The 23465-nt window shown below is 54.5% G+C and overlaps 1 protein-coding gene across 1 annotated transcript; it reads right to left on the bottom strand.

The window, feature by feature from the left end:
- Positions 1 to 3790: 3790 nt before the first annotated feature.
- On the bottom strand, positions 3791 to 14937 carry CCDC124 (coiled-coil domain containing 124). Its single transcript, XM_047851062.1, has 5 exons — positions 14888 to 14937; positions 9608 to 9779; positions 5008 to 5197; positions 4373 to 4487; positions 3791 to 4236 (listed from the first exon to the last, which is right to left on the bottom strand). The coding sequence occupies exons 2-5, from the start codon at positions 9764 to 9766 to the stop codon at positions 4029 to 4031; spliced, it is 672 nt and encodes a 223-aa protein (XP_047707018.1). The 5' UTR covers positions 9767 to 9779; positions 14888 to 14937; the 3' UTR covers positions 3791 to 4028.
- Positions 14938 to 23465: the final 8528 nt, after the last annotated feature.

The raw sequence follows: 23465 nt of genomic DNA, 5'->3' as shown, positions 1-23465 counted from the left end.
GGATAAAGGGAAAATCTCTTTGTTGGAGGATATAAAAGCTCAGAGAGGGTATGTGCCCCCCATGGGACAGAAAACGCAGCTGCCAGTGTTGAGAAATCAAACACCCCCCCCCATACTTTCCTCCATAAATTTACCTTGAAAGCTTTGAGCAACTACTATCTATATATTTATATGCCCAGAGATTGAGGGTTGAATTCGGAGAGGGGGGGGGGATTCCTGGGGTCCCTGAGAATACAGAGCCTTGTGGGTTCTGGGAAAAGGTGATGGGCTGGGGATGAGCAGGGACATGTGGTGTCAGCAGGGCCAGGCCCACAGCCATGGACTTGGGGGGGGGGGGGGGGGGCTTGTGGGTGCTTAAGGAGAAAGCCTCGGGATGGGTGAGTGCCCTGTCTTTGCACGTTTCACTGCCCGGCCCAGACTACACCTCAGGCTGGTGTTCAAGGCCAGAAGGGTGGGAACTGGCATGGGAAGTGGGGGGACCTGGCATGCAGGACCAGGGGAACCAGCCAGGCAAGAGACAAAGGCATCATCCGAGAGGTTTCAGAAAGTCTCAAAGGACAGGCCGGAATGTGGGGGAAGACAGTAAGGGGGGGGGGGGGGGTGCCTGACCATGCACAATTAGGGCTGCCACATAAAATACAGGACACGGAATGGGACATACTTGTAAAAATAAAAAGTATTCGTTGTTTATCTGCAAGTCAAGTTTTACTGGGCGACGTAGTTTTCTTTTTCTAAACCTGGAAACTCTTCTGGCCAAGCAAACCTGGGGTTTGTGCGGAGGAGGAGGAGAAGGGGCCCTGGAAGTGTCCGTCCTCTCCCAGTCCATCACGCTGTCGCCGGCGCCGCACATGTTCCCTTCCTAGGCTTTCCTTTGTCCCCCACACGCTGTCCACGTCCCTTAACAGCTCCTCAAGTTTCCCCCTCCCCTCCTCTCTCTTCCTTTGTTGTCCCCCTCCTTCCACGCCCTCCCTCATTACCCCATCCTCCGACTCCTCCTACTCCTCCTGCACCCCTCTCCCCATCTTCCCCAGCCCTTCGCGTTTCCCCCACCTTCTCTGGCACCCACCCTTCCTCCTCGTCCCTCCACCATTTCCCCCCCCCCCCTTCCACGGCCCCTCTCTCCGCGCTAACCTCCTCCCCGGGCACCCACCCTCTCCTCTCTTCTGCGAACCCTCCCCGGTCAATCCCCGGGGCGCGCAAGGGGGAACCCCGGCCACCGGCGCCGCGCTCCACGCAGGCGCAGAGCCGCCCGGCTTCCCTGAGGCCGCCGCACCCCTCCCTGCGGCCCGCGCGCCCGGTTGCCAAGGCGACGGCGAGGGCCGGAGCGGGAACCTCCGGAAGACCCCACTCTCTCTCCCTCCCCCGCCACCTCCTCAGCAAACCCCACTCTGGTTTGAGCCGGTTTCCCCACCCCTCCCCCAGTGCGCACTGCGGCGTGCGAGGATTCCCTTGCCCACAGGGCGGGGGTCGGTCGGGGATCGACGCATGCGCGCAGGGCGAGGCTTTCCCTCCCGGACCAGCGCTCGACGGGAAAGCCCTAGCGCGTGAAGCGAGCACCCCCGCGCAGGCGCAGTGAGCACCCGGCGTCCCCACAGCCCCGCCCGGTTGTCCCGGCAACGCGCGCGGGGAGGGCTGGGAGAGCACGGAACTCCCGTCTCACGCCCCCTCCCGCGCACCGCAGCCGAGTCGGGGATTCCCTGCTGCCCGCGCGCAAGCGCGGGCCCGGGATTCCGCGGGGGCGGGGCCGGAGAAAGAAGGGGCTTTTCCGTGCTAGGGAACAAAGGCTATTACCATATTCCCTTTGTCAGAGGATCGAAGCGGTCCTCTCAGCTCCGGAGTGTTATTTCCTCTCTGGTCCACCGGCCATCCCTCTGCAGGTCCCCAGGAGAGCTTGCCACACGCAGCTCCGATACCTTTCCTACCTTGCTCACAGACCCGCCGTGGCTCCCTACCTTCCTGCGGTGAAGCCCTGTTCTTCAGCCCGGCGTCTGAGGCCCTGAACGCCCAGCTGGTATCTACCTTCTGGTTATTCACCATTGGTCGCTAGCCACCACCCCCTCTCCCCACCCCCCCACCCCCCCACCCTCAATTCCAGACCACAAAGACCTCAACGTGCCCACGCAGGAGGCCCCTTTGCCAAGCCTTTCTTCAGGAAATGCCCTTCCCAGGCACCATCTCGTTGATTCTCGAGATAGCCTGGGGTTAGATACGGTTTTAGTCCCGTTTTATACAGGAGGAAATTGAAGCTTAGCCCCATTAAGGCCCTGGCCTAAGACCGCAGAGGTAAAAGGCAGAACCCTCTATTTGTGAGGAGACATCTGGGCCCCTCCACCCATTATTTGGCCTTCAACCCTGATTCTGGACCCCACTGCTGTCCCTGCTGGCTCCCTCACAGCCCTGGGTGCCTTCTGGCTATGTGACAGGCAGGTGGCTTCGTTTTCCCATCTGTAAAGGGAATAAATAGCTCATGGGGCTGTCCCCAGGCTTCGGTGACATATTACCATGTGCTAGGCCAGGGCCCAGCATCTAGGGGATGTTTCTCACAGCGGGTCTAGTTTGGTGGTGGCTTCCCCACCCTGCGTCCTGGTGCGATTTTCCTCCTTGTCATGGCAACCCCTGCAGGGTGCCTGCTTTCTGTCTCGCTTCCCTAGAGCCCACGGAGTCTTCTGGGAATACTTCTTGGATTCCTCACATTCTTCTAGTGGTGGTTTTAGAATTGGCTCCAGGATCCCCAAACTAAGCCATTGTTCAATATATGTTGGTTAGTTTTATGCCAGCCAGCAATTGCTTCAGGAACCTTCCATTTTGCATTTTAGCTGTACCCAATTATTAATGGCACCCCTCCCTTGAACAGGAAAGCTGTGACCTCCAGGCCTTTGCACATGTGGTTCCTTCAGCCTTTTCTGTCCCTGTCTGTGCACAGAATTCCTATGCATCCTTCGAGGCCTTCCCTCCATGAAACCCTCATGGCCCCCTTTGGCCCAGCCCTGAATGCCACACAGTTGGGGGGTATGGAGACCAGAAGCCGCAAGGGCAGCCTTGTGGAGGCTGTCACGTGGGTGAGAGCCATAGCAGTGACCTGGTAAATGCTTGGACCCTACCCCTACCCCTGGGGGCCCATCTGGCTGCTGCCCTCCCTTTCTACCAACTTTCCAAGGCCAACTAAGCTCTAGGAAACCAGAACCAGGAACAGATCTCACCCAACCCTTCCCAGACATGCAGCCTCTGATGGGACACTTATTCCTACCCGGATCCACCTGCCCGTTCCAGCCCCCAGGCCCTCGCCTGCCTACGGCCCTGCCTATACAATGGGATCTGACTCATCTCCCGCTCAGGCCCGCTCTGAAGAAATCCTCCACTGGGAAGCCTGCCCATGACTTGACCCAGATGCCTCCCCTGTTGGAGTAACACCAGAGCAGCCAGCATTTCCTGACCCCCCGAGCACAGCATGTGACCTGACTGCTGACTCTGAACCAGAACCTCAGGATGCTAACACATCGCCTTCAGCTCGCCTCTGGTTCTGCCCCTGAAGTACTTTGTGACCTGGAGCCAGTGCCTCCACCTCTCTGAGCAGTCCCCTCGTAGCAGCCCAGCAAAGCTTCCAGGGGTGGTGGTCCAGGTCCCTTAATGGACAAGTGGCCAGCCAGGTGGGGAGGCCGTAAGAGCCAGGCACAGGTCTCAGCTTGCTGCGACAACACGCAGTTGGGGCCCCTGATCTTCTCTGGCCGTGACCCCTGCATTCCAGCCCTCCTCTCCCCGCCACCCACCCACAGAGACGTCGAGTGCACGGTTTGCCTCACCGATTGCCTTTATTGGGCATCAGCCCCAGGGCTCCACGGGCGCAGGAAGGGGGTGGTGGGTGTCACTTGAAGCAGGGACCCTCCGGTGGGAGGCACGACCGATGATGCCACCTAGCCCCCAGGATGCCTCAGCCCCGGACCTCTCTGTAACCCACGCAGCTGACCCAGCTGACGGCGTGTGAGGTCATGACCCTGACCGCCTGTAGGGCGGCTCCCCCAGTTCTGGGCTCACTTGGGGGTATTGAAGGGCACGGCCCGCTGGTTCATGGGGTTGTCTGGCGACCGCAGCCACTCCTTCTTGAGCAGCTGCTTCAGCTGCGACAGCCGCATGTTGGGGTTTTCTTGCTTGAGCCGCGGCAGCTGCGCCTCCTCGAAGGCGGTGAAGGCCGCCCGCATGCGGCGCTCTGGGTGCCGGTCTGCAGCCTCCTCCGTCACGCTAGGGGAGGACAGTGAGGAGGAGAGAGGAGTGAGGGGGGGGAGGGGTCTAGGGTGCGGCCCCGCCCGCGGGGAGGGCCGTGCCCCGCCCCCAGACACATAGCCCCACCCCCGGCGCTCAAGCCCCACCCCATCACCTGAGCACCGCGATGGCATCCTCGATGGTGCGCGCCTCCACACTGCCCTCCTCCAGCACGCGGCGGTTCACATTCTCCTCCAGCGGCACCTCCAAGTGGCTCTTGGCTTTCTCGGCTGGGGGCGGAAGACAGCCAAGTGACAGGGACACACACAGGGACAGAGATAAGCGGGGATGCAGAGCTCCGGAGAGATGAGAGCGACGCAGTGGGGGAAGAGAGGAGAGAGAAGGAGGCAAGCAGGCAAAGAACGATGGGGGCACCCTCCTGTCCTCCCAGCGCCAGGCCCCTGCCCAGGCCCCGCTGCCATCCTGACTTCCCTGCAACTGAACACACAGGAGACACCCCCACTCCTGGCTGCTGTCTCCTTACCCTCCGGGCACCCCATTCAGTCCCCGGAGACCCCATGGCCCACAAGCGGAGGTCAGATGCACAGCAAGTAAATACACACGTGTTTGTGCCCATGCTCTCGGTGCTCAAAGCCAGGCCTGCCAGGACGCTGCCCACCCCTGCTTCACCACACAGCCCAGGCAGCTTCTCTGGGGGTGAGGAAGGGGCTCTAGATTCAGCCAGGGTTAGTCCTGCGGCCTGGCCTTTAGTGGGGGAAAAGGCAGCTCCAGAGCGAGCCAAAGCCCCACCTGGGTCTGGGGCTTCCTTGTGTTGGTGGTCTCGACGGAGCGTCTCCTCAATCTGGGCGCGGGTGACCTTGCTGGGTGCGGCCGCCCGGGGGGCCTTGCCACCCTTGAGCTTGGAGTCTTCCTCCTCCAGCAGGCGCTGCGTCTCCTTCTTGCGCTCTAGCTGCTCCAGGCGCCGCTTCTCCTTCTCCTCCTGGGGGGAGGGAGGCGATCAGGAGTGGGCCCCACCACTGGCATGAGGTCTGGGTTTTTATCTATCTCACCCAAGGCAGACTGGGGCCCTGCTGTGTGCTAGACCCTGTGCTGGGCACAGCGGACACAGCTGGAGCACAACAGGCCTACCTGAGGGCTCCCAGCCTACAGGACTACGGGAGCAAAGGGAACCTTGGCCAGGGCAGGTGGATGGTGGCTCTTGAAGGAAAAGCGACACCTGGGCTGGAGGAGGAGCCAGACAGGAAGAGAGATGGAGGACAGGAAAGTCCTTAGAGGTGGGAATGCAGGTGCAAAGGCCCTGAGGCAGGAACCTCCTGGCAGGACAGAGGAGAGACTCACAAAGGCTGGTGTGGCTGGAGCAGGGAGGGGAAGCTCGGCAGGAGAAGAGGTGGGGAGGACATAGGGTGGGACCCCAAGGGGCCTCAAGGGAGGGCTTTGTATTGGATTCCGAAGGTGACAGGACCCAGGGAAGGTCTGAGCCCATTTTCTGGCTGGGGCAGGGGTCTGCCCTTATGGGCACTGTCCCTAGCCAAGTGTCGCAGGGGCTGTGACTGGTCCCACCTTGCCCCCCAGGGAGGCCTTGATGCCATCTGACCTACAGGACTTGCCCTTGGCCGCTGCCCCTCACCACCTCCACCAGGGGGCAGAGTCATGGCCTGGTTCATTTGTAGTGCAGGGCAACCACAGGCTTGGAATATTCGGCCACCTCCCACCCGCACCCCCACAGGGCCCTGCACCTCAGGCACCTCCACCTGCCTACCCTCTGCCTACAACTCTGCCATCTGACTTCCATGCCCTGGGGGTGATCCCCACTCCTTCAGTGCCCTCTGTGACACTCCTATAGTGGAACGAAGTGTCCCCCTGGGCCTCTGAACTCTAACCTGCCTGCGCAGCAGGAAAGTGGAGGCGAGGTTAAAGGTTAAGGGCCCCCACATCTGTGTTCAGGCACCTCAGGCAGGGCCACTGTCCGAGCCTGAGTTCACCCATCAATTAGAGGTGATGTCCTCCCGAGGCCCCCTAGTCCCTGCACGGTACTCATACAGCCCGTGTTCGTTCTGTCCCCAACACGGCCCTGCCTCAGCCTTCGCACTGGCTGTCCTCTCCTCCTGGGGCGCCGAGGCCTCCTTCCCTGGCTAACTCCGGCTCCTCCCGAGCTCCTGGCTCCTTATCGGCCCCTCCGCCCCATGGCTCTTTCCCGTGTTCCGCAAATCCCTGCTTTTGGTCTTCTGACTATCTGGTTTGTCCTGGAGGCAGGAGGCAGGCCCTGACCTGGGTTCTGAACAGCTGCCTGCTGGCCCCAGGCCCAGTAACACAGTAGGTGTTAGTAAAAGTATGCTGCATGAATGCATGAATTCCAAAAAGCTCCAGTAACTCAGGAAAGACACTCGCTTGCGGCCGTTAGTCTCTGGTGACATGGGACTGAGGAGGAAGCATGAGCATTTATGCTTTGACATTCAGCAAAATTTTGTGACAAAGTCACTTGCAGTTTGTAAAAAAAAAAGAGCCATCAGCAATTGGCAGTATCTGGTGATGCGTGACGATAAGTCCACTCTGCAGAATATTCCTGCGCCATAAAAAGTGAGTCTCATAAATAATTGACATGGAACCCGGAGAGTCAGGTGCTCAGGCAGAGCTGCTTAATACGGAACAAGTGGAGATAAACTGCTGACTTCCGGGCGGCGGGGGAGGGGGCGGCGATGAATTACGGGCCCCATCCGCGACCGCTGCCTGGTGGCCAGGAGAAATATGGCTGTGGGACCCTACTGAACTGAAGACACGGGCTTTAGGGTAGGACACTGGGTGAGAAAAGTCTGGTGTCACGTGAGGGAGGACGTGGGTTTTTTAGTGTTTTGGAGTGAGCATGAATTTGCTTTTTTCTTCCTTTTTTTTTTAATTTTTTTTAACTTTTTTTAATTTATTTTTGAGACAGGGAGAGACAGAGCATGAATGGGGGAGGGGCAGAGAGAGAGGGAGACACAGAATCGGAAACAGGCTCCAGGCTCTGAGCTGTCAGCCCAGAGCCTGACGCGGGGCTCGAACTCACGGACCGCGAGATCATGACCTGAGCCAAAGTCGGACGCTCAACAGACTGAGCCACCCAGGCGCCCCTCTTCCTTTCTTTTTTAAAAGATTTTTAGGTGGCTCAGGCAGTTGAATGTCTGACTTTGACTCAGGTCATGATCTCATGGTTCGTGGGTTCGAGCCCCGTGTCGGGCTCTGGGCTGACAGCTCAGAGCCTGGAGCCTGCTTCCGATTCGGTGTCTCCCTCTCTCTCTGCCCCTCCCCTGCTCATGCTCTGTCTCTCTCTCTCTCTCTCTCTCTCAAAAATAAACATTAAAAAAAATCTTTTTAAATAAATAAATATAAATAAAAAGATTTTATTTTATTTTAAGTAATCTCTACACGCAATGTGGGGCTCGAACTTACAACCCTGAGATCAAGGGTCGCATGCTCCACCAATGGAGCCAGCCAGGCGCCCAGATTTGCTTTTTTCATAGAAACGTTTTTTTCATGTATATATGAAATCCTAAGCAGGCTCCGTGCTGTCAGCATAGAGTCCGATGTGGGACTCGAGCTCACGAACTGTGAGATCATGACCTGAGCCGAAACCAAGAGTGGGACGCTTAACCGACTGAGCCACCCAGGGGCTCCCACAGAAATAATGTTTTTAAAGCAGCTGTTGTATAGGGAAGAAAAGAAGGACTAGGTGGGCCACGTAAACTGTGGGCACCACATCAGCAGGAAGAGGGCTAGACAAACCGCAGAAAACCACCCAATGTTGGCAACTCCATGCAAAACAGTCAGGAGGCTGGACTGCCTGGGAAGGGCCTGGAGGCTGGGAATATTCCAGACGGCAGGGGTTGGCAAACTACAGTCCTCCACCTGTTTTGGTAATGGCTTTGTGCCAGAAGGACAGGGTCAAAAAGCTGTGAGAGCTCATCTGGCCCCTCCAGCCTATCCGACCTCTGCTCTGCATGTTCTTGTAGGCGCATGCTACACAGGCGGGCAGACAGACAGCTCCCTAAGCCACACACCCAGGACAGGGCCTGTCCTTTAAGCCAACCCTTGTAACAGACCAAAAGGTAGACCCATGGCCTCGGCTAGTCCCAGCCCTTCCCCACAGCCCTGCGACCTGGGCTTCCTGCCTTATCCGTGCCACACTTTTCTCAACCAGGGACCCCAGAGCCCAAGACACTAGCCCAGGGAGGGCTCTTGGGGCCTGGGGCCTGGGCTGCTACCTCTGCTTCAGGTCTCTGTGGGGCACCTGGTTAGCTCAGGCAGTTAGACATTGACTCCTGAGCTCAGGTCAGGTCTTGATCTCAGGGTCGCGAGTTCAAGCCCCGTGCTGGGCATGGAGCCTACTTTAAAAAAAAAAAAAGAAAAGAAAAAAAAAATGGTCTCTGGCTTTTTCTCTCTGCGTAATCCTATATTATCAAAATATTGACAGTCAAAAAGAAACTTGAAAGACCTCCATGGACCCAATGCAGCACAGGGTGTGGGGAGGGAACCAATGACGTGCCATGTCCAACTAAAAATAAGGCAGGATCCAGTCCTGCACAGCAAGGTGATGGGAAAACTCACAAAAGCACCCAGGCATGCCCGGAACCGGGCAAGCAGGGAAGGTATGTCACCAGTGCTATTTTCTGCAGTTGTTACCAGTCTGGTCAGGAACCTCTCATCAGCCCCCGGGGGGAAAAGCAGAGACAGCGACAGTGGGTCTCTGGCGCCACCTACTGGACAGAGCCAGTCAGCGTCACCCGTGATCCACTTCCCAGACACCAATTCAGTTACCCACTGGGTGCCTGACACTGGGACCCACTAGGGGACAGATGGCCATCCCTGCACTCTTCTGTGTTTTTGCACACACCTAGAAGAGCCTGCGAGCCCTGGGGCCAGCAGGGTGGATGCGGGGGACCTAGTACAGCAGCTCCCAGCCTTGTCGCTGCGGACGTCTGGGGCTGTCTCGTTCTTTTCACGGCGGGACTGTCCCGGACCCTGAAGGGTGTTGAGCAGCGATCCCGGCCCCCGCCCGCCAGATGCCAGGGGCCCCTTCCCACCCACCGGCTGTGACAACCCAAAATGTCTCCGGATGTTGCCAAGTGCCCGCTGGGTGCAGAACTGCTCGAGGCTGAGAAGCGCCAGTCTGACCCAGCCCGGACATTACCCGGAGGAGAGAGAGGAGCCCGCAGGGGGTGGTGGCTGCCTTGCCTAACGACCCCCCCCCCCCCCCCCCCGCCCTTTGCCTCCACCGCCCTCCTCGTCCTTGGTCTACGTCCAGGGCCTTCTCACTTTCTAGCCAAAGCCCCAGGGGCCTCCTGCCACCTTCTACCTCGTTTCCATGTTGACTGCCCACCTTACCCGCAGCAGCGGGAGCCTGGGAACCACCCACCTTGCGCTGTTCCTTCCTCATGACGTGTTTGTCCTCATCCTTCCAGTAGGCATCCTCCAGCTCCTTCTGCTTCCTGGCATCAGCTGCCGCCTTGGCCTCAGCCCTCCGCGCCCGGGCCGCTGCCGACTTGGTGTTCTCACCCTGGAACTTCTTGGGCATATCCCTCAGCAGGCTGCGGGAGGAGGGCAGGGACCAGTGAGCAGGGGGCAGGCGGCCTTCGGCGCCCCCGCGCCCACACTTGCAGTCAAGAGCCCCTTGGAGCCTCAAGGGCCTTGTCTGTCAAATGAGGGCCTCAGACTTAGTGATCTCCCTTTAAAAAAAAAAAAAAAAAAAATGGAGGTCGCGATCTCGCGGTCCGTGAGTTCGAGCCCCGCGTCGGGCTCTGGGCTGATGGCCCAGAGCCTGTTTCCGATTCTGTGTCTCCCTCTCTCTCTGCCCCTCCCCCGTTCATGCTCTGTCTCTCTCTGTCCCAAAAATAAAATAAAACGTTGAAAAAAAATTAAAAAAAAATGGATTGAGGTGAAATTCACGCAACAAAAAATGAACCATTTTCAAGTGCCCAATTTGGTGGCATTTAATACATTCGCAATGTCGTGCAACCATCGCCTCTATAGTTCTGGAACATTCCCGGCACCCCAAAAGGAAACCCTGCACCCACTAACAAACAGTCACGCACCCTCCCCCCTCCCCCTAGCCCCTGACAACCACCCATCTGCCTTCTGTCTCTACGGATTTGCCTCTTCTGGACGTTTCGTATAAACAGAACGGTGCATTCTGTGGCCTTTTGTGGTCTGGCTTCTTTCACTCGGTGTGATGTTTTCAAGGTTCCTCTATGCTTTTTAGCATGTCAGTGCTTCGTTCTTTTTTTTTGTGGCCGAGTAATATTCCATTGTACAGATTGACCACATTTTGTTTATCCGCTCACCACTAACGTTCACCCGGGGTGCTTCCACTTTTTGGCTTTCATTTTTTTTTTTCCATCATTTTTTAAGCTTATTTATTTATTTATTTTGAGAGAAAACACAAGTGGGAGAGGGGCGGGGGGGGGGGGGGAGGCGGAGAGAGACAGAGACAGAGAGAGACAGAGACCCTGTCAGCGCGGAGCCCGACGTGAGGCTCGAACACACAAACTGTGAGATCACGACCTGAGCCTAAGTTGGATATTTCACTGACTGGGCCACCCAGGCGCCCCCTCCACATTTTGGCTTTTGGAGTCATGCTTCGGTGGACCCCTGCGGGCCAGTCTGTGTGTGGCCCCTCCTATTCTGCCACTTATGACACCTCAGTCCCCAGAACCCTGAAGCCAAATCCTCCTCGCTGGGTACTCGGCTGCCATGAACTGCTCCCAGTGACCCAGCCCAGGCTTGCACAGCCAGATGTAGAAGTGGAAAGCTGTTGTCCAGCAGGCACACGGTCGGTGCAAGTCCCACGCCGGGTGCTGGGCAAATGATATACACAAACGGCAGGCACCACCCTCCCTCCACTAACCCCTTCATATGGACCAACTCAACTGAATGCCTCCAAAGCGGGGTGCCTACGTGGCTCGGTCGGTAGAGCATGGGACTCTTGATCTCAGGGTCATGAGTTCAAGTCCCACAGCACAGAGCTTACTCAAAAAAAAAAAAAAAAAAAAAATTCATGAATGCCTCCAAAGCTTTAAATGTGGGCACTGCCCCTGTTACCAATTCTGAGATGGGGAAGTCAAGGTACCTGGCCAGGTCACATAGCTCTGAGCCCAGAGTCTCACCTCCAAAGCCTGCCTTCCAGGTGAGAAAGGGAAGGCTGTGCGGCCCAGGGCATGTGCCTTCAGTCCTCCGGGCCTCAGTTTTCGTCATCTGGGAAATGGGCTGATGTTCCTGACTCCTGGGTTGTTTGTCTCCCCTGAATATCTCCAGCTCAGTCCCCTTAGGGAAATAGGCCCAGCATCCACAGATGAAGGGGAGAGAACGTGGGGGCCACTTTGACCCAGGACCACCAGGCCACCCCATTCCAGCCTCCTAGCTGTGTGACTTGTGGGGCAAGGAGCTTCCACCTTGGAGCCCTCTGGAAACTCTAACATCAGCTCCCATCTGCAGCAGCCCCGTGCACTGGGCTTCGTGTTTTGTACGCAGCGTCTGAGTGGATTCTCACAACCCTGGTATGTGACGGCAGAGCTGAGCCCCGCGGGACGGGTCAGAGGCAGTCCTGTGAGGGTGAAGGCGTGAGGCTTCTGGGCAGAGGGCACAGGATATGCAAAGACCCTGCGGCACTGATGAGGCCACTGAGCGCTGGGGAGGGGGAGGAAAAGAGGGTGGGAGGGCACGGGGCTGTCAGAGTGGGGTATTATGGGCCAAGGAAGAGCAAGGATTTTATTCTCTGGGCACCAGGGAGCCGTTAAGCAGCCCGGAGCAGGGCACGGACACATTTTGATTCAGGCTGCTCCCAAGCCCACTGTGGCTGCTGTGCGGATAGGCCAGGGGACGACAATGATGCGATGGGCAGAACGGGAGGTGTGGGGTCGGGTGGAGCCGGGCAGTAATAACGATGTCAACTCGGACCGATGCCCGGCACCAGGGACACGCTAAACCACTTCATCCCCCGGCAGCAGCAGCAGAGGCTACTTTCAGCCCCATTTTACAGCAGAAGGAACCCAAGGCTTTGCAGGAGTAGGTAGTATGCTCAGGGCCACACAGCAGGTTAGTGGAGGAGGCCCGATTCCAACCCAGGGCCAGACCCCCAATCCCAACTCTGCTCCTAACCGCTGGCCCACCCCGGGGTCCCAACAGGCCCCGTTCATGTTCCCCGCGGATCAGGATTCTGAGACCACTGCCCTCCCCCCCCCACACGTAACATCAAGGGTTGGCCTCCTGGCCAGGTGGTCCAGGCTGAGACTGAGGAGAGGGCCCCATGGGGCAGAGCAGGGCAAAGTAGGGGCGATCAGTGGACCCAGGAGACCCAGAGCTGCGATCACAGCTGAAATGCTCCCCTTGAGCTGAGACACAGCATGGATCCCAGTCCCTCTCCCAACCCCCTGGATTTACGAGCTGCCACAGGGGGATATGCTGGCCCGATCCCGCGGGCCTCCCAGCTGCTCCTTGACCACCTAAGTCAGCATTCATTACTGAGTGTCCACAATATACTCAATAGAACCACCCCCACCCTGGATTCTCCAGGGGAGTGCCAAGAATTGGGAGTCACTGTCCAAGTTACAGATTAGAAAACTCCCCACCCGGGGCGCCCAGGGCGCTCGATTGGATCGAGCTTCTGATTCTTGGTTTTGGCCCAGGTCATGATCTCCTGGGTCGAGCCCCACGTGGGATCCACACAGTGTGAAGCCTGCTTGGGATTCTCTCCCTCTCTCTGCCCCTCTCCCACTTGTGCGCGTGCGCGCTCTCTCTCTCTCTCTGAATAAACTTTAAAGAGAGAAAACCTGCCACCCTACTCTCCCTCCATCTTCCCCTCACTCACTGGTGGCAGCCACACCAGCCTCCCTGCCATTTTCCAAACATACTGCAGGTTCCCACCTCAGGGCCTTTGCACTTGCTGCATCCTCCACCTGGCTGCTCTTCACGCCTCTTTTTACCCAATTGACTATTTATTTATTTTCATTTTTTTTAATGTTTATTTATTTTTGAGAGAGAGAGAGAGAGGCAGAGACAGAGAGGGAGACACACAATCCAAAGCAGGCTCCAGGTTCCGAGCTGTCAGCACAGGGCCGGACGTGGGGTTTGAACTCAGGACCCGTGAGATCACGCCCTGAGCCGAAGTCGGACGCTTCGCCGACCGAGCCATCCGGGAGCCCCAGTTAACTCCTATTTAAATTTCAGGGCCTACGTCAGGTGTGTCTGCCTCGATGAAGCCTTCCCTGAGACACCCTCTCTCAGACCGCAAGCTTCTCTTTGAGGCCCTCGTCCGGGTTGCTATTTTATGTTCACGTATATGATTATTTGACAAATGTCCATGTTTCCCACCAGCCTGGGAGTTCTGTGAAGGCAGGGACTGCCTTGGTCCCTACTGGGTCCCCATTGCCCGGTACAGTAGGGGCTCAACAAGCCCTAACCCTCAAGACGACTGTCTTTGGAGACAGGGCCAGTGAGGGAGCGATAGCGATTAAGCGAAGTCATAAGGGTGGGGCCCTAACCTAATGGGGCTGGTGCCCCTATCATTGCAAAAGACACCAGGGCTTGCTCTCCGCACCACGTGAGGACACGGTTGAGAAGGTGGCCATTTGCAAGTCAGGAAGGGTGCCTGCGTCAGGAACCAAACTGGGGGGCACTTGGATCTTGCATTTCCTCCCTTCCAGAACGGCGAGCACAGAAATTCCTGTTGCTTAGGCCGCCCAGTCTGTGGCATTTTTTAATGGCAGCCCGAGCTTTACACAGACAGCTTCTCTTCTGTTGTGGTAAACACTTACTCACGCTGTCGTTCAGTAGACACGCACCGAGCACCTAGTACGCGTGGGACACTGGGTAGCGAAGCAGCACCCATCTGACCACCAGGCTGGCTAGGGCTTAGACAGTAGTAGGAGTGACAACTTGCCATAAAAACTGTGATGGGGACATGCAGGGCGCTGGGGAAGCCTCGAGGGGGGTTTCTGACCCAGGCTGGGGTTAAAGGGCTTCCTGAAGGAGACATCTAAGAAAAGGCCTGAAGGGGTCAGGGGCTCCTGAGCCCCCAGGAGGGTGGGGAAGGCAGGCTGCGAAGCGGGGATCTGTATTTCAGGGTGATGGAAACACGCGGAGGGTGTTAGAACCGGGAGGCGCTGATCTGTGGATAAGAGGCGAACTGTAGGGGTGTGATTAAGCAAGGAACTCAGGCGGGGATCCGGGGAGTGGCTCCGGATGGACAAGGGGGTACGTTTAGGACGGAATCCAGACCCACGTGGTTGACTGGATGCAAAAGTAAAGAGAGAATAGAAGATAAAGCTCAACACCGCCTCTTCCAAGAAGCCCTCCCGCTACCCCTTCCGGGCTCCCCCTTGCCCGTCGTGCCTCTCCCCAGTCCTGACCCCACTGCAAGACACCGGGGGGGCGTCCGTACCCAGCTCTGTCACCCCCAAGCGTGGCAGGGCTGGAGCTGGCTGGCCTCCAAAAGGACGCAGTTCTCCCCGGGTCTCGGTCGCCCGCTCCGGGAAATGGGCACAGCCCCCGCGAGAGCCGTCTTGCCTGGACGCTGAAAGTGCCCGGGTCTCCGACCACCCCACCTCCAGCCCCCCCAGGGAGACGGTCTCAGGCCTAGCCACCCCGCCGGGCCCACCCGCACCCCGCCCTCCGGCTCCGCCCGCGCCGCGGCCGCTCCTACCTCCTTCCCCCAGCGCCGGCCCGGTCGCGAATCCATGACGTCACTGCAGGGCTTGCGCGCCGAGCTCCCGGAGGCGGGGGCTGATGACGTGTCAGCGTTGTCGCCATCTTGGTAAGGGAAACGCTCCCTGGCCTCCCACCCGAGCCAAGGTTATCAGCCACTTCTTTTCCTCTCCGCGAAGAGGCTATTTTATGAGGCCCCCACCCCCTCCTCTCGCTTCAGATATTGGCAAACTAGGAGGGGCGGCTAAAAACGACAATCTAGAATGTCACCTTTACCAAGATGGCCGTTGCCCGGATGAAATATGGCGGCCTCCACTTCACACGTGGTCCGACGGCGTCAGGCGGGAGTTGCCCTGCCACCAGGGGGCGCCAGAGCCTGCGGTCCAATCGCTGTCCGCAGCCGGCCAAGCCCAGAAGAATCCTCCCAAATTGTGCTGTCGCTTTGCGCTGGGAAGGCGCTCTTCTAATCCACACTCTCTGCGTCCCACCTGCGAAGCTGGGGAGAGGGGAGGCCTGAGAAAGTGGCAGAGAAACGAACCACCCCACCCCGTTCAGCTGGGGAAACCGAGGCTCAGAGACACCAGGAAGTGAATTTACTCAAAATGTAAGCCCCCCCCCCCCCCCCCAGCAGCTCAAATTCCTCGCCGGCCCCTCCTGAAATGCTCCACTCTCACCCACCCCCTGCACACGCACCTTGCTTTTTTATTTTATTCAGCAATTAGTTTGGGGGGCCAATTTGTCCCAGGCACCTACACTTGAGAGTTTCTGCATTTCCTGGGGCTCCGTGTCCTCATCTGTAAAAATGGGGAGTACTAGGGGTCTGAGGGTGGTTACCCTGGACCTGGCTGTGGGGAAAGAGGCAGGGTTTGGATCTAGGGGACCGTCCGGGCAGGACGAGTGGACCACAGAGTCCTCTGAAAGGCAACCCCAGTCACACTGCCAGGACCTTGCTCTAGAGCCTGGTGGGTTCCCACTGCCTTTCAAGACTCCTTTATTTCGGTCAGAGAATCAGCTTGCGTTGTCCATTTGTTGACCTGTTTGTTTTCTGCTTCTCCCGTGGCTGTGACATGGGACGGAACCCACGCAGCTGGAGCAGCCTCAGCAGAAAACATGTACAACTGACCCTTGAACCACACAGGATTTAGGGGCACCGACTCCCACGGGGTCGAAAGTCTGCATATAGGGGCGCCTGGGTGGTTCAGTCGGTTGTGTCGGACTTCGGCTGAGGCCCTGATCTCGCGGTCCGTGAGTTCGAGCCCCGCGTCGGGCCCTGTGCTGACAGCTCGGAGCCTGGAGCCTGTTTCCGATTCTGTGTCTCCCTCCCTCTCTGCCCCTCCCCTGCTCGCTCTCTCTCTCTCTCTCTCTCTCTCTCTCTCTCTCAAAAATAAACATTGGAAAAAGAAAAAAGAAAGTCTGCCGGAGTGCCTGGGTGGCTCCATTGGTTAAGCGTCGGACTTCGGCTCAGGTCATGATCTCACGGTTCGTGGGTTCGAGCCCCGCGTCGGGCTCTGTGCTGACAGCTCAGGGCCTGAAGCCTGCTTCCGATTCTGTGTCTCCCTCTCTCTCTTCCCCTCCCCTGCTCGCGCTCTGTCTCTCTCAAAATTAAAGAAACATTTAAAAAAAAAAAAAAACCTTGCAAAAAAATCTGCCTATAACTTTTGACTCCCCAGAAACTTAATGACGAATGACCGGAAGCCTGACCAATAACAATCGGTTGCTTAACGCATATTTGGCATGTTATATAGATTATGTAATGCATTCTTACAAGAAAGTAAGCTAGAGAAAAAAATGTTACTAAGAAAAGCATCAGGGAGAGAAATGACATTGGTAGCCCTGTACTGCATTTATGGAGAAAACAAAACAAAACAAAACAAAACAAAACCCTTGGATAAGTGGACCCGTGCGGTTAAAAACCCATGCAGTTTAAGGGTCACCTGTATTGTTCAGTATTAGGTACAGGATGTGTGGAGGTGGCAAAGCCAACACCTATTCAACCTTCTGCTGGTAAAGAGCCAGGTTTAAAAAAAAAAAAATGCTAATAATAATTTAAAAGAGAGATTGGCTCGTCACACCTTCCCGGGGGCAGGATGCCTCTTGCTTCATATTGACATAACTCAGAGGTGTAGGTCAAGTGAATCATTCCAGAACAAGCAAAATCTTCTGCAAGATGACTTTTGCCACCGGCCAGGCACTCTGCCTCACAGTGCTACTCCCCGTCCTACGGATTCTTAGCTTCTATCGTGGTGACACTACAGCTCTTTGATGCCCTCCTTCTCAAACAAGTGTTGAGTGCCTACTTCGAGCCTGTGCTGGAATACAGAGACAAGTTGGGGGCACCTGGGTGGCTCCGATGGTTAAGCGTCCGACTCTTGATCTCGGCTCGGTTCGCGATCGTTCGTGAGATCGAGTCCCATGTGGGGGTCTGCACTGACAGCGTGGAGCCTGTTTGGGATGTTCTCTCTCTCTCTCTCTCTCTCTCTCTGCCCCTCCCCCTCTTGCTCTCTCTCTCTCTCTCTCTCTCTCTCTCAAAATAAATAAGCTTTTATAAAAAAATTAGACGTGGTCCCTGGTCTTCTGGGGCTCACACAGTCAGGAAGTCACACACACAAAAATTATGATCCTTTATTTTTTAAATGTTTATTTCCTTTTGAGACCGAGAGAGACAGAGCGTGAACGGGGAAGGGGCAGAAAGAGAGGGAGACACAGGATCCGAAGCAGGCTCCAGGCTCCGAGCTGTCAGCGCAGAGACCGACGCGGGGCTCGAACTCACGAGCCGGGAGATCGTGACCTGAGCCGAAGTCGGACGCTTAACCGACTGAGCCACCCTGGCGCCCCCCCCCCCCTCAAATTATGATCTTCACCATACTCAGAAGATATTCCCCACGTTGAGAGTGGGTGACAGAAGCCAGCAGGCTGGGTGATCAAAGAGGCCTTCTCAGAGGAGGTGGCCTTTAAACAGGGCTGCATGAAGAAAGGGAGAGAAAGGCGTCCTGGGCAGAGGGAATGGCATGCACAAAGGCCGGGTGATAGGTGTAAAGTGAGAAAGAAGAAAGCGGACCCTGACCTCGGTCCGGTGGGAGTTGGCCCAGCGTCTACAGCTGCGCTATGGTTTTCTCCTACGTGACGTAATTTCACAGAACGTCAGTATCAGAAAAGGCCACTCTAGCCAGGAGGAAGCAAGGCAAAAACAAGCCCCCTCCGGTGCATCTGACCTCAGACAAACACAAGGTCATGATCACAAACCACCGAGAGGGCCAAACCTCCCCGTCCTCAAACCGCCTCACGTAAGCCCCAGTTTTATAATAAGCCCTTCCTAACCCCCTCTTTCTGGGATGCTACACAGAGCCCCCCTGCAATGAGCCATTACACCCAGCTCGGTCTGACTACAGGTATGTCTGGTAGGGCATCAGTAGGGATGGGCATCCTGTCGAGACCCCGCCAAGACCCTCGCTGCCCCCACCCAGGACCCTCCAAGGGCTCTTTGGGGGACATCCTTCTTTGCCTTTTCCAGCTTCCGGCAGCCCCAGGCATTCCTCAGCTCGGGGGCCACATCGCTCCAGTCTCCGCCTCCTTCCTCACGCGGCCTTCCCTTGTGTCTCTTCTAAAAAAAATTTTTTTTTTTACGTTTATTTATTTTTGAGACAGAGAGAGACAGAGCATGAACAGGGGAGGGGCAGAGAGAGAGGGAGACACAGAATCTGAAACAGGCTCCAGGCTCTGAGCTGTCCGCACAGAGCCCAACGCGGGGCTCGAACTCACGGACTGTGAGATCATGACCTGAGCCGAAGTCAGACACTCAACCGACCAAGCCACCCAGGCGCCCCCCCCTTGTGTCTCTTCTAAAGACACGTGTCATTGGGTTGAGGGTCCACTCTAAATCCAGGCTGATCTCATCTCGGCCTCCGATGGGTATCGACCAGCCTTTAGCAAAGTTCTGGAAAGCCGAGGTTGCACAGGGGCCCTCCCAGCACTCGCTGTTCTTGTGGAGTTTTCTCCATCAAAAGCTGCGCTTGGTCCGGGCCAAGCACCTGCGTCTTTTGTGTTTCCGTCACGTTAACTCGAACACGGCGCTCTCGGCTGGGACTGTCCCCATCGGGGACGAGTTGGAACAAAGTTTCGGATTGCAGTGGCCACTGTGGGGCCTTTCATTGGACAGGGATCTAGAAACAAGAAAGAAAAAGGCTGTCACAGGGAGATCATCCTGTCTAAACAGACCATTTGGCCAAACACCCCTTTGTTTGTTTTAGACTTTGGGGCGTCTGTAACAAGGGCTGGGCTCCGCAATCCACGGTTTGATGAGATTATCAAGGACCCAGATGAATGTTTGAACTGGGCGTAATGACTCTGTTTGTGCTTGTGTGCCTGTGCCAATGGGTTTTCCTCCACTGAAACTTCTCGGTCCTTTGACCGAGTGGAAATGTCATACCTGAAAAGGACTCCCTCATTTCTTTTTTCTGTCTTTCTCCCTTTCCTCCTCACTTGGGAAACTTTAAAGACGATTTAATGGAAATGGCACTGTCTTTCCACGCATGTTCTCAGAGCATCTCCTCCGGCTAATGGGACAAAATTGTCGAAAAGACACAAAACCCTGGGGGCGCCCGGGTGGCTCAGTCGGTGACGCGTCTGCCTTCAGCGCGGGTCATGATCTCACAGTTCGTGGGTTCGGGCCCCACGTCAGGCTCTGCATGGACAGCGCGGAGCCTGCTTAGGATTCTCTCTCTCTCTCCCTCTCTCTGCCCCTTCGCTGCTCTCTCTCTCTCTCAAAATAAATAAACTTAAGGGGCACCCGGGTGGCGCAGTCGGTTAAGTGTCCGACTTCAGCTCAGGTCACGATCTCTCGCTCTGTGAGTTCAAGCCCCGCGTCGGGCCCCTGTGCTGACAGCTCAGAGCCCGGAGCCTGTTTCCGATTCTGTGTCTCCCTCTCTCTGCCCCTCCCCCGTTCATGCTCTGTCTCTCTCTGTCTCAAAAAAAAAAAAAAAAAAGTTAAAAAAATAAATAAACTTAAGAAAAAAAATGCCACTGAATTTCACGTTGACTTGGGATTGTGGGGCCCCGAACCCAAAGCCCAGTTGAGCTCTGATGAACCTGGGCCTGGACCTACAGAAATAATGAGATAAGAAATGAGTGTTGTTTTCAGCTGCTAAGTGTGTGGTCATCTGATGCGGCAGCAATGGAAAAGAAATTTGGTTTCTAAGGAAGAGATACAAAACGCCGGTCAGTACACGTAATTGTAATCTGCCTTTATTTTTTGCCATGTTTCTACTTCACACAATATGCACGCATCGTATATATACATACACACGCGTATAATGTACTTGTATGTGTGTGTGTATAATTTTTTTTTTTTTTTTGCCACCATTTCCTGCTTTTGCAAATATACGCAAGTCACTTTTGGGGGTAGCCGGGTGATCAGCAGAGGGAACCTGTCTGTACTATTTTTGCAACTCCTTGTGGGTCTATAATCATAATCAAAATAAAAAAACGGAAAAAAAAAAAAACAGAAAGACCCCTTCATAATCATGTCTGAGCACGGGCAAACACAAGAACACGTTGCAAATCACAAAAACGGCCAGAAGTCTCCCTTCCTGGCCACCAGGAGCAACTGCTGCTACTCACAGTTATAGCCACAGCCTCCCCCGATTCCTCCTGGCCCCTGGGTAAAAATCAAGATGCCAAAACAGAGTCATCCCCCTCTTCCTCTTTGTGGCCGATCCAGAGCACAACTCTCCTTCCTTGAACCCAATAAAAATAAGCCCCTCCTTGCGCTCCGGTCCCCATGGTGTGTCTCCCTTGCCAATAACCAACATACCCAGCATGGGGCGTCTCAGTGGCTCCGGTGGTTAAGCGTCCGGCCCTTGGTTTTGGCTCGGGTCATGATCTCAGGGTTCACGGGTTCAAGCCCCTTGTCGTGCTCTGTGCTGACAGCATGGAGCCTACTTGGGATTCTCTCTTTCTCCCTCTCTCTCTGCTCCTCTCCGACTCACACTATCTCTGTGTCTCTCAAAATAAACTTCAAAAAAGAAAAAACAGGAAAGGGAAGGGAAGGGAAGGAGCCGACATACGAGCTTCCATGGCTTTCCTGGCCGGATCAGGCCAGGTCACTGAGAGAGGGTGCCATGGACAAGGCTGCTGGCCTTCGTCAGAGCCCAAAGTATTGTCAGAAGAACACAATTTAAGGTTATTGTCCCTAAAGTCCCCAAATTCTAGGAATCTGCCACTTGAAGACTCTAGATTCTTTTTTCTCTTAATTTGGAGTGAAATATACATCACATTCCATTTTAACCATTTTTTTAAATTTTTTTTAACTTTTATTTATTTTTGAGACAGAGAGAGACAGAGCATGAACGGGGGAGGGGCAGAGAGAGAGGGAGACACAGAATCGGAAGCAGGCTCCAGGCTCTGGGCCATCAGCCCAGAGCCCGACGCGGGGCTCGAACCCACGAACCGTGAGATCATGACCTGAGCCGAAGCTGGGCTCTCAACCGACTGAGCCACCCAGGCGTCCCTACATTTTAACCATTTTTAAGTGGTATTTAAAACCATTTTTAAATGGTCAGTGGCATTAAGTCCATTCACTGTGCTGTGAAACCATCACCTCCAGCCATCCATAGAACTTTTTCATTGTCGCAAACTGAGACTCTGTCCCCATTAAATACTAACTTCCCCTTTTCCTGGGTTGGTCAAGCTAAAGGTTTGTAAGTTTTGTTTACCTTGTTGAGGAACCAGCATTAAGTTTCATTGATCTTTCCTATCGTCTTTTTAGTCCCTGTTTCATCTATTTCCGCTCTGATCTTTATGATTTCCTTCCTCCTGCTAATTTCAGGCTTTACGTGTTTTCCTTTTTCTAGTTCCTTTAGGTGTTAAGTTAGACTGATTACTTGTGATTTTTTTTGGTTTGTTTTTTGAGGAGACCATGGACTGCTATGAATTTCCCCCTTAGAACCACTTTTGCTGCATCCCATAGATTTTGCTACAGTAAAACCTTGGACTGCAGGTAACTTGTGCAAATGTTCTGTAAGACAAGCAAAAATTTCTAATAAATTTTAACTTGCTAAACGAGCGATATCTTGCCATACAAGTAGCACGTGACGCTGAAATGTCCCACGATGACAACTGAGTCAATGGTTCTTGAAATTCACTCTGATATACAAGTGCTTTGGATTACAAGCATGTTTCAGGCTCACAAACCAAGGTGTTACTGTACGTTGTATTTCTATTTTCAACTGTCTCTACGTAGTTTTTTATTTCTCCCTTGATTTGTTTGATGACCTATTTGTTGTTCAGCAGCATGCTGTTTAATCTCCACATTTTTTTTAAAGTAGGCTTCATGGCCACTGCAGAATGCAATGCAGGGCTTGAGCTCACACCCCTGAGATCAAGAGTCGGATGCTTAACCGACTGAGCCACCCAGGCGCCCCAGTCTCCACATTTTTGTTTTCAGTTTTCCTCTTATGACTGATTTCTAGTTTCATACCATTGTGGCAGGAAGAGATGCTTGATACGATTTCAGTCTTGAATTTATTGAGACTTGCTCTGTGGCCTAACATATGATCTGGAATGTTCCGTAAATATAGCTTAAGTCCATCTGGTTTAATGTATCACTTAAGTCATTGGTACTTCTGTTATATATATATATATATATATATATATATATATATATATATGGTGCATAATATTTATAAATATGTATCTTCTTGCTGAATTGGCCCTTTTATCATTATGTAATGCTCAAAACAATCTTGAGAAAGAAGAAAAACTCTATGCTCCTTGATTTCAAATTATACTACAAAACTGTAATAATCAAAACAGTATGGCGTTGGCATAAAAACAGACACACAGATCAATGGAACAGAATTGAGAGCCCAGAAATAAACCTACACATAGATGAACAGTTTGTTTATAAAAAAGAGTCGAGAAGGGCACCCGGATGGCTCAGTCGGTTGAGCGGCCGACTTCGGCTCAGGTCATGATCTCGCGGTCCGTGAGTTCGAGCCCCACGTCGGGCTCTGTGCTGACGGCTCAGAGCCTGGAGCCTGTTTCAGATTCTGTGACTCCCTCTCTCTCTCTGACCCTCCCCCGTTCATGCTCTGTCTCTCTCTGTCTCAAAAATAAGTAAACTTTAAAAAAAATTTTTTTTAAAGGAGTCAAGAACATTTAATGGAGGAAGGACAGCCTCTTCAATCAACAGTGCTGGGGAAACTGGGCAGCCACATGTGAAAGAATGAAACTAAACTGATATCTTACACTGTGCGCAAAAAGTAACTCCAGATGGATTAAAGATGTGAATGTAAGACCTGAAACCATAAAATTCCTAGAAGGAAACACAAGCAGTAGGCTTTTCAGCAGCGGTCTTAGAGGTAGAGATGTGTCTGACTCCAAAGGCAAGAGAAACAAAAGCAAAACTAAACAGATGGGATGACATCGAACTGCACCACGAAGGAAACCATCATCATAATGAAAAGGCAACCCACTGGACAGGAGAAGTTATTTGCAAATCATATGTCCAATAAATGGTTAATATCCAAAATATATAAAGAATTCACATAACTCAATTTTTTTTTTAATTTTTAATGTTT

The sequence above is a fragment of the Prionailurus viverrinus genome, chromosome A2, assembly GCF_022837055.1.
Source record: "Prionailurus viverrinus isolate Anna chromosome A2, UM_Priviv_1.0, whole genome shotgun sequence".
NCBI lineage: Eukaryota > Metazoa > Chordata > Mammalia > Carnivora > Felidae > Prionailurus > Prionailurus viverrinus.
Note: the sequence above shows the minus strand (reverse complement) of the source record. Positions and strands in the feature narration are given on the sequence as shown.

Bases quoted from the DNA above. Each gene is read 5' to 3' on its own strand.
- CCDC124 (XM_047851062.1), bottom strand. From the start codon at position 9,766: ATGCCCAAGAAGTTCCAGGGTGAGAACACCAAGTCGGCAGCGGCCCGG. The intron at 4,488-5,007 runs GTGGGGCTTTGG...TTCCGCCCCCAG, and splicing joins CAAGGAAGCCCCAGACCCAG to CCGAGAAAGCCAAGAGCCAC. The intron at 4,237-4,372 runs GTGATGGGGTGG...GTCCTCCCCTAG, and splicing joins GATGCCATCGCGGTGCTCAG to CGTGACGGAGGAGGCTGCAG.